This window comes from Gnatocerus cornutus, chromosome 5 (genome assembly GCF_029298725.1).
Source record: "Gnatocerus cornutus isolate USDA-ARS CGAHR chromosome 5, icGnaCorn1.1, whole genome shotgun sequence".
Lineage (NCBI taxonomy): Eukaryota > Metazoa > Arthropoda > Insecta > Coleoptera > Tenebrionidae > Gnatocerus > Gnatocerus cornutus.
Window position 1 is genome coordinate 12733127 of NC_142237.1, and position 10975 is coordinate 12744101.

The window sequence follows — 10975 nt, forward strand, 5'->3', positions numbered from 1 at the left end:
TAATATATTTGCAAAATATATTATTATTAAACAGATGCAAAAATTCACATTGTATTAGAAACATTTAGGATATTACTTAAATTTTAATTCCATTGAGCACAGAACAAAAAGAGTAAAATGACAAATGAATCCAGACGTCAGAAATGTCCAAAATCGAAACTTTGACATCGTTTATATTACAGCCGAAGATGATTTTGTAACTTTGTAAATAAGATCTAGTAGAAGAACATAAGTTGATAATTGTTTGTATTATTAATCAAAAGTGGCTTTAATTTTAATTTTAATTCAATTGAACGTTTGTTTTGTGAGTATTTTATTATCAGCTTCCAATGAATTGATTCTTTATTCTCCATTTTGGCTTAGAGAACACTTTTAGAATTTTGCTCTAATAGATAACTGTCATGAATCTGTTGTCTGTCAAATAAAATTTTTAGAAGAATTTAAAACTGGTACTTATACCAACCTTAAATTTCAACTTATTTTTTTGTCAAATAAGTAGTTAAAATATTCTTTTATATTTTTGCATAAAAGTAATCACACTTTTATTATTATGCAGTTTACTTATTTTACATATCTGAGCTGTGATTCAATGTTTTGATAGTTTTATTATCTAAAAAATTACATATTTATATGTTTAAAAATTTGTAATATGTTTAAATGAACATTATCTAATTTGCTTATCTGCTTTTCGTTCCTATATAAGCGAATTTTTCAATGGTTTTAGTATCAGTTGTTCACAACTTCATCATGAGAACTTCAACAGTTGTATTCTGTCTTGTAGCTTTGTCTGCGGTTGCATGTATGTACCTACACATATTTTTTTTATTTAATTTGTCATTTTAACAAAGTTATTTGCTAAGTTGTAATATTTTTATTTTGAAAATTGGAAATGAAAAAATGTTTTTTTTCTACAGTTTGCAAACCAAGCCAAGAAAGTGACGAAAGTGATGACATGAGCATTGACATTAGTGTGGACATTAAAGAATTATTAGACGAGTGCAGCCAAGATTGTGAAAAGGAACAAGGAAAAGGTGGCAAAGGAGAAGAAGGAAAAGATGGAAAAGATGGAAAGGGAGGAGAAGGGCAAGATGCACAAGGACAAGAAGGAGAAGAAGGAAAAGATGGTAAAGGACAAGACGGAAAAGATGGAAAAGATGGAAAAGGAGGAGATGGCAAAGATGGTCAAGGACAAGAAGGACAAGAAGGAAAAGATGGAAAAGATGGAAAAGATGGAAAAGGAGGACAAGGCAAAGATGGACAAGGACAAGAAGGACAAGGACAAGAAGGAAAAGATGGAAAGGAAGGACAAGGCAAAGATGGACAAGGACAAAAGGGAGAACAGGGAAAAGATAGTAAAGGACAAGAAGGGCAAGACGGAAAAGATGGAAAAGATGGAAAGGAAGGACAAGGCAAAGATGGACAAGGACAAGAAGGAAAAGATGGGAAGGGAGGACAAGGGAAAGATGGACAAGGACAAGAAGGAGAACAGGGAAAAGATGGTAAAGGACAAGAAGAACAAGATGGAAAAGATGAAAAGGGAGGACAAGGCAAAGATGGACAAGGACAAAAAGGAGAACAGGGAAAAGATGGTAAATCACAAGAAGGACAAGATGGAAAAGGAGGACAAGGCAAAGATGGACAAGGACAAGAAGGAGAACAGGGAAAAGATGGTAAAGGACAAGAAGGACAAGATGGAAAAGATGGAAAAGATGGAAAAGGAGGACAAGGCAAAGATGGACAAGGACAAGAAGGACAAGAAGGAAAAGATGGAAAGGGAGGACAAGGGAAAGATGGACAAGGACAAGAAGGAGAACAGAGAAAAGATGGTAAAGGACAAGAAGGACAAGATGGAAAAGATGGAAAAGATGGAAAAGGAGGACAAGGCAAAGATGGACAAGGACAAGAAGGACAAGAAGGAAAAGATGGAAAGGGAGGACAAGGGAAAGATGGACAAGGACAAGAAGGAGAACAGGGAAAAGATGATAAAGGACAAGAAGGACAAGATGGAAAAGATGGAAAAGATGGAAAAGGAGGACAAGGCAAAGATGGACAAGGACAAGAAGAACAAGAAGGAAAAGATGGAAAGGGAGGACAAGGGAAAGATGGACAAGGACAAGAAGGAGAACAGGGAAAAGATGATAAAGGACAAGAAGGACAAGATGGAAAAGATGAAAAAGGAGGACAAGGCAAAGATGGACAAGGACAAGAAGGAGAACAGGGAAAAGATGGTAAAGGACAAGAAGGACAAGATGGAAAAGATGGAAAGGGAGAACAGGAAAAAGATGGTAAAGGACAAGAAGGGCAAGATGGAAAAGACGGTGAAGGCCAAAACGGTGGCAAAGGACAAGGAGGTAAAGGCGGTGAAGGTCAAGGAGGACAAGGCGGAGAAGGACAAGACGGCGACAAAGGACAAGAAGGAAAAAGCGGTGAAGGACAAGGAGGAAAGGGCGGTAAAGGTCAAGGAGGACAAGGCGATGAAGGACAAGACGGTGGCAAAGGCCAAGGAGGAGAGGGCGGTGAAGGCCAAGGAGGAAAGGGCGGTCAAGGTGAAAACGGCTGTGAATAAAAACAAGTCTCATATAATTTGGGAAGTAAAGGCGGATAATAATACGATGGCAACGAAAACGGCAACTTCAAAAGCACTAAACACGCTAAATAGATTCACATGTAGTTATTATTATTTTCTGAAAGTACAAGCAATGTAAAAATCCGTCTTTTTTCTAACTTTTTCTATACCTACTTACAACAAATGCGGATAAAACCAAAATAATTTTAGTAGTATCTAATCGAATTTTGAGCAGGAGTTCATTACATCAAAAGACCTTCATCAATCTGATTGATAACTCGCTGCTACAACTAGTAATTTCCGAATCAACGAAAACATGAGCGCCTACATTTGAACCCTCTTGGACCCCAAAGTAGCAACAAACCTATTGTAATGGAAGTAATCCACCCTATTACATAAATTGAACGGCAGCAACTTCAATTGCATTGGGGCTACGCCAAAGACACTTAATTTTCATAAAGAAATGCCCTGTTTGACCAATCATTTATCTATTTACAACCGATTGCCGCGTTTTACAGCGACAATAAAAATTTAATTTTTCATTCAAACAAGACATTCAAACAAACAGGACCAGTAACTGTTCCGACTTCTTAACATTTTTCAATCTTGCTAGGCGGCTCTTACTCATGGATATTAATTGAAAGATTTAGAGTAAACACTTCGTTTACGTTCAAGGCAAATACACTTCAAACGGAGGTTCAAACAGGTCTTACTTCCAGGCATTTTAGTCAGCGAAATGCATCGATTAGAGTAAATTGGTTTGGTACAAGTAACAAGAGATAAAGGGCGAAAAAAAACAGACAACCCTTTAGTTTTGCGTCCTCTCCGTTTTTGTATTCCATTTTAGAGAAATTTAACTTTTTAAATAAAATTCGAATTTTTGTTAATTTTTAAGTTATCAAATTGAAATTTATGAAGGTTACAACTTCTAAAGTGTTTATTAACTGTACTAATGCACAAAAATCTAAAACAAAAAATAGAAATTTTAGAATTTTTTTATTTTAGAACAAACCAAATTTTTTTTTTAATAAAATTTGGGTCTTTATTAGTTTTTAAGTTATGACGATAAAATTTATGGAGGTTACTTCTACTAAAGTGTTCAGTATCTGCACCAAAGCACAAAATTTAAGAACTAGAAATAGAGATTTTAGAAATGTTTACTTTAGAACCAATCAAAAATTTTCAACTTTTTTTAATAAAGTTTAAAGTACAGTTATGCCCATATTTGAATTTTGATATTTGTTATTGTTTTATAATAGGGAGCAAGGTTTTTCAACGTGAGTGTACTTATGTACAGTGAAAGCAATAAAGACGAATTTTAAAGCCCTATAGTCTCCGAAATGCACAATGCTTTGTATAAGGTAAATATGTTAGATACATGGAGAAGTTACTATCTCTAACTTGTCAATTGTCTGTACCAAATCTAAAATTTTTTGAACAACAAAAACGGATTTTAAAAACTTTTATTTTCAAGATAGGCAAAAATTTCCAATATTTTCAATTCGGGCCTGTAACTTCAGCAGTTTAGACACTAGGGCAATGAAATTTGGAGAGCTTACTATAATATCTAACTTGTTGACTGTCTGCTCTAAATTTCAAATTGTTTGAACGACAGGAACGGATTTTGAAAAATTTTATTTTACTGATAAACTAAAAATTTAGACCATTTTATTAAACACTCTGTGAATCTGGAAAGAGCCACAATTACAAACCTTGCGAATTTTATTTTTCTTAGCGTCTTTATCAATTACACCAATTTTCAAAAACTTAGACCATAGAAAACAGTTTTCAAAAAAACTTTAACGTCAAGGTTCACATAAAAATATTCAGAAGATTAATATAAAATAGAGTTTTTTTGATAAACTAATAAGCGATAACGTTGTTTTTTAGAAATGTCGTGTTACCTCAAATATGCTAATATATTTGCAAAATATATTATTAATGCAAAAATACATATTGTATTGGAAACAGTTTGGATATCACTTAAATTTTAATTCCATTGAGCACAGGGTGACTCACCTTATGTAATTTTTTTAATTTTTAAACAAAAAGAGTAAAATGACAAATGTCAAAAATGTCAGATGAATCCAGTCTTCAGAAATGTCCAAAATCGAAGCTTTGACGTCGTTTATATTACAATTACATTACATTACATTACGATTACAATCGAAGATGATTTTGTAACTTTGTAAATAAGATCTAGTAGACGAGAACATAAGTTAGTAATTGTTTGTTTTATTAATCAAAAGTGGCTTTAATTTTAATTTTCATTCAATAAAACGTTTGTTTTGTGCGTATTTTATTATCAGCTTCTAATTAATTGATTCTTTATTCTCCATTTTGGCTTAGAGAACACTTTTAGAATTTGTTTTTTTGCTATAGTAGGTAACTGTCATGAATCTGTTATCTGTCAAATAAAATTTTCAAAAAAATTTAAAATTGGTACTTATACCATCTTAAAATTTCAACATATTTTCTTGTCAAATAGGTAGTTAAAATATTCTTTTATATTTTTGCATAAAAGTAATCACACTTTTATTATTATGCAGTTTACTTATTTTGCATATCTGAGCTGTGATTCAATGTTTTGATAGTTTTATTATCTAGACAATTACATATTTATATGTTTCAAAATTTGTAATATGCTTAAATCAACATTATCTAATTTGCTTATCTGCTTTTCGTTCCTATATAAGCGAATTTTTCAATGGTTTTAGTATCAGTTGTTCACAACTTCATCATGAGAACTTCAACAGTTGTATTCTGTCTTGTAGCTTTGTCTGCGGTTGCATGTATGTACCTACACATATTTTTTTTATTTAATTTGTCATTTTAACAAAGTTATTTGCTAAGTTGTAATATTTTTATTTTGAAAATTGGAAATGAAAAAATGTTTTTTTTCTACAGTTTGCAAACCAAGCCAAGAAAGTGACGAAAGTGATGACATGAGCATTGACATTAGTGTGGACATTAAAGAATTATTAGACGAGTGCAGCCAAGATTGTGAAAAGGAACAAGGAAAAGGTGGCAAAGGAGAAGAAGGAAAAGATGGAAAAGATGGAAAGGGAGGAGAAGGGCAAGATGCACAAGGACAAGAAGGAGAAGAAGGAAAAGATGGTAAAGGACAAGACGGAAAAGATGGAAAAGATGGAAAAGGAGGAGATGGCAAAGATGGTCAAGGACAAGAAGGACAAGAAGGAAAAGATGGAAAAGATGGGAAAGGAGGACAAGGCAAAGATGGACAAGGACAAGAAGGAGAACAGGGAAAAGATAGTAAAGGACAAGAAGGGCAAGACGGAAAAGATGGAAAAGATGGAAAAGGAGGACAAGGCAAAGATGGACAAGGACAAGAAGGACAAGAAGGAAAAGATGGGAAGGGAGGACAAGGGAAAGATGGAGAAGGACAAGAAGGAGAACAGGGAAAAGATGGTAAAGGACAAGAAGAACAAGATGGAAAAGATGAAAAGGGAGGACAAGGCAAAGATGGACAAGGACAAGAAGGAGAACAGGGAAAAGATGGTAAAGGACAAAAAGGACAAGATGGAAAAGGAGGACAAGGCAAAGATGGACAAGGACAAGAAGGAGAACAGGGAAAAGATGGTAAAGGACAAGAAGGACAAGATGGAAAAGATGAAAAAGGAGGACAAGGCAAAGATGGACAGAAACAAGAAGGACAAGAAGGACAAGAAGGAAAAGATGGAAAAGGAGAACAAGGCAAAAATGAACAAGGACAAAAAGGACAAGAAGGAAAAGATGGAAAGAGAGGACAAGGCAAAGATGGACAAGGACAAGAAGGAGAACAGGGAAAAGATGGTAAAGGACAAGAAGGACAAAATGGAAAAGATGGAAATGGTGGAAAGGGAGGACAAGGCAAAGATGGCCAAGGACAAGAAGGACAAGAAGGAAAAGATGGAAAGGGAGGACAAGGCAAAGATGGACAAGGACAAGAAGGACAAGAAGGACAAGAAGGACAAGAAGGACAAGAAGGACAAGATGGAAAGGGAGGACAAGGCAAAGATGGACAAGGACAAAAAGGAGAACAGGGAAAAGATGGTAAAGGACAAGAAGGACAAGATGGAAAAGATGAAAAGGGAGGACAAGGCAAAGATGGACAAGGACAAGAAGGACAAGAAGGAAAAGATGGAAAAGGAGGACAAGGCAAAGATGGACAAGGACAAAAAGGACAAGAAGGAAAAGATGGAAAGGGAGGACAAGGCAAAGATGGACAAGGACAAGAAGGAGAACAGGGAAAAGATGGTAAAGGACAAGAAGGACAAGATGGAAAAGATGGAAAAGGAGGACAAGGCAAAGAAGGACAAGGACAAGAAGGAGAACAGGGAAAAGATGGTAGAGGACAAGAAGGACAAGATGGAAAAGATGGAAAGGGAGAACAGGACAAAGATGGTAAAGGACAAGAAGGACAAGATGGAAAAGGCGGTGAAGGCCAAAACGGTGGCAAAGGACAAGAAGGTAAAGGCGGTGAAGGTCAAGGAGGACAAGGCGGAGAAGGACAAAACGGCGACAAAGGACAAGAAGGAAAAAGCGGTGAAGGACAAGGAGGAAAAGGCGGTAAAGGTCAAGGAGGACAAGGCGGTGAAGGACAAGACGGCGGCAAAGGCCAAGGAGGAAAGGGCGGTGAAGGCCAAGGAGGAAAGGGCGGTCAAGGTGAAAACGGCGGTGAAAGCCAAGGAGGAAAGGGCGGTGAAGGCCAAGGAGGAAAGGGCGGTCAAGGTGAAAACGGCTGTGAATAAAAACAAGTCTCATAAAATTTTGGAAGTAAAGGCGGACATTAAAACAATGGCAACAAAAACGGCAACTTCAAAAGCACTAAACACGCTAAATAGATTCACATGTAATTATTATTATTTTCTGAAAGTACAAGCAATGTAAAAATCTCTGTCTTTTTTCTAACCTTTTCTATACCTACCTACAACTAATGCGGATAAAACCAAAATAATTTTAGTAGTATCTAATCGAGTTTTGAGCAGGAGTTTATTACATCAAAAGATCTTCATCAATCCGATTGATAACTCTACAACTAGGAATTTCCGAATCAACAAAAACATGAGCGCCTACATTTGAACCCTCTTAGACCCCAAAGTAGCAACAAACCCATTGTAATGGAAGTAATCCACCCTATTACATAAATTGAACGCCAGCAACTTCAATTTCATTGGGGCTACGCCAAGGACACTTAATTTTCATAAAGAAATGCCCTGTTTGACCAATCATTTATCTATTTACTTCCGATTGCCGCGTTTTACAGCGACCATAAAAATTTAATTTTTCATTCAAACAAGATTTTAAATCAGTTAATCATTCAGAGTTGACCAGTAACTGTTCCGACTTCTTAACGTTTTTCAATGCTGCTAGGCGGCTCTTAGTCATGGATATTAATTGAAAGATTTAGAGTAAACACTTCGTTTACGTTCAAGGCAAATACACTTCAAACGGAGGTTCAAACAGGTCTTACTTCCAGGCATTTTAGTCAGCGAGATGCATCGATTAGAGTAAATTGGTTTGGTACAAGTAACAAGAGATAAGGGGCGAAAAAAACAGACAACCCTTTAATTTGGCGCCCTTCCCGTTTTTGTATTCTATTTTAGAGAAATTTAACTTTTTTAATAAAATTCGAATCTGTTAATTTTTAAGTTATGAAAATGAAATTTATGAAGGTTACTACTTCTAAAGTCTTCATTAACTGTACCAATGCACAAAATTCTAGAACAAAAAACAGAAATTTTAGAATTTTTTTATTTTAGGACAAACCAAAAATTTTCATTTTTTTTTTAAATTTGGGTTTTTGTTAGTTTTTAAGTTATGACGATAAAATTTAAGGAGGTTACTTCTACTATAGTATTCATTATCTGCACTAAAGCACAAAATTTTAGAACAAGAAATAGAGATTTTAGAAATGTTCACTTTAGAACCAACCAAAAATTTTCAACTTTTTTTTAATAAAGTTTAAAGTACCTACAGTTATGCCCATATTTAAATTTTGATATTTGTTATTGTTTTATAAGAGGGAGCAAGGTTTTTAAACGTGAGTGTACTTATGTACAGTGAAAGCAATAAAGACGAGTTTTAAAGCCTCATAGTCTCCGAAATGCATTGTATAAGGTAAATATGTTAGATACCAATGATATAATTTAAAGTGAAAAGTGGGGCGAAAGACCTGTTATTACGCGAAAGATGCCTCGTAACCTGCACAAAACATAGCACAAATGAACTCTAAAAGTACGAGAAACACTTAAAGAAATATTCCTGAGGGATTAAACTATACAGGGCAGTTCTAAGATTAGTTGGCTCTATAAAAACTTTGGTAATATGGTAGTTTCAGGCCATTCTACAAAGATCAGGCGATAAAATAAAGCCGGGAGCAAATACTGCACCATTACGCAGGCAATAAAATGTTAAATAAGTAATTAAGGGCCTACGAGAAATACTTTGAAGTTTTCCACGATTTCCACGCAACATTGTTAATGCACAATCCCACTCCCCATTTTTCGCTAATTAGCCATCTATCTGCATCGCCTCAGCCACTTAATTAGAGAAATTGACAGAGCTAAATGTGTGTCTTCATTAAAAACTCATCACTTTTAAAGTGCATTAATGCCTTTTTATACCAAACGTAATACGGAGTTGTTCGAATCGAATTCCGTTTCGATTGCGTTGCCCGAACACCCGCCGCTTCCAATGTAACAAGCCTTTTCATCATAATTTATTGGCCACCGGAGGATAACATTTTTATTTGTAGAGGCGCTTCATTCCGTAAATGGCCACCATATATTCCCTTGGCCGTTCTCATGACCGCGGCGAAATTCGCAAATAGTCAAAGAGATACTGTTGACAGGGGCGCATGCGACACTCAAAACAAAAAAACACGTGACGCTGCTCGTCCATGATGGCGCAAACTTTTTTGATTAACCTATGTCAACCTTTGCGGTAATTACGTCCCTGGGGGCGCCGGCCATTGCTACCAACACAAATTTCGATTTTGACCGAATTTACGGCCCTCATTCGTCAATTGCACACGTGTTTATAATATATCTCGGGAAAAAGTGCGTGGAAAAAAGCACACGTGGACTGGAAACTGTCACTGAATTATTTATTGTCATCAAAGAGTGAATTATGCGGATTTAATTTTAGTTTGTGGGTTAATTGGTTTAATAACGCGCGAGCTGATAAATGTGTCGGGAAAGCAAGCTGGGGAATGAAGGAGGCATGTCTGTTCTCACCTCGGACATGTTCAAATTAAATTGTCAGAAGTTGACAAGGACTTTTAATTTGTTTTAACATTGACAGTTTGACTTTAATGCGAAAAAGAGATAATCTGGATTTCTGATTAAAACTAAACTCGAAATATTCAACATATAAAGTGGGGTTTTATCAGTTTTAATCAAACGTGTAAACATTTGCTAATACTTGGTGGCTCCATCTATAAACAATTTCAACGCAAAATAATGCAAAGAAATAATTTATTAACTCAACAAACAACTTTGTGTTTAAATACGATTTTATGTTTTTTTAAATGTGAATTTCATATTTCCCGTTCCAAATTTCGAAGTTGGTGTCACTGAAAATTGGAATTCTTGTCAAAAAAATGCCAGCAAAACGATGGCACAAATCGCATTTTTATAGTTGGCGTAGTTTAGGAAATATCGAGCAGGAAATATTCCGGAGCTTCAAAATTTTTGTTCTTTGGCCCAAAACTTTAATCCCTTTTTCGGTTATTTGTTGACGTACGTACAAAATTCGCACAGTTTTGTATTCTGCGTAAAATTCTGCGTTATGTGAGTAGCAACAACTTTTGCTTTATAAATAAACGAGACATTAACTGAGGGTCTTTTCGGGAACATTTTTTTTCGGTCCAAAAATGACGTTTGATGTCTTTGAATTATGCATCAATTGAAAAAGCACCTTAAGATCTATCAACTGGCCAAATCTTGAATTGGTAGGTCACATAGTTTACGAGTGGCGATCAAAAAAACAAAAATTTGACGTTTGAGTCAAAACTTTTTTGCCAACATAATCGACTATTTGAATTTTAAGTATATGAGAATGGATTCTAAGCAATTAAAACTCGAAAGAAACGATATCGACGACCGCATTTTTCTATTTCCTTAATTTCGGAGATACCGAGCGTTCAATATTTCGGCAAAGAAACTTTACTATCCGAAATTTTAATCGCTTGAAACTTAGTTAAATTATTTTTACAGTTTTGAATTTTGCGGGAAATTTTGCGTAAAATGAGCTAAATAGCGCAAGTTTACTCCACAAAATAAGCGAGATATTGACCTCAAAATTTTGACATAGTTTTAGTCGTGCATTTTTTCAAAAAAGATCGAATTTTTGACTTTCGGAAAATTTAACAACGAATTCTTAGCTAAAAAATTGCGGGAAAAACGA

General features: G+C 35.3%; 1 protein-coding gene across 1 annotated transcript; it reads left to right on the top strand.

Moving 5' to 3' along the window:
* Positions 1-401: 401 nt before the first annotated feature.
* Positions 402-7648, top strand: LOC148174693 (uncharacterized). The gene is made up of 26 exons (XM_088036901.1): positions 402-416; positions 500-581; positions 725-799; positions 915-2558; positions 2593-2701; positions 2802-2859; positions 2923-2944; positions 3028-3075; positions 3119-3139; positions 3180-3293; positions 3337-3399; positions 3462-3512; positions 3775-3843; positions 3899-3952; positions 4095-4151; positions 4229-4302; positions 4338-4376; positions 4457-4576; positions 4648-4754; positions 4929-5054; positions 5091-5140; positions 5174-5203; positions 5284-5358; positions 5474-7297; positions 7344-7452; positions 7555-7648. Exons 1-26 carry the CDS (start codon positions 402-404, stop codon positions 7646-7648), a joined length of 5130 nt encoding a protein of 1709 aa, XP_087893027.1.
* Positions 7649-10975: the final 3327 nt, after the last annotated feature.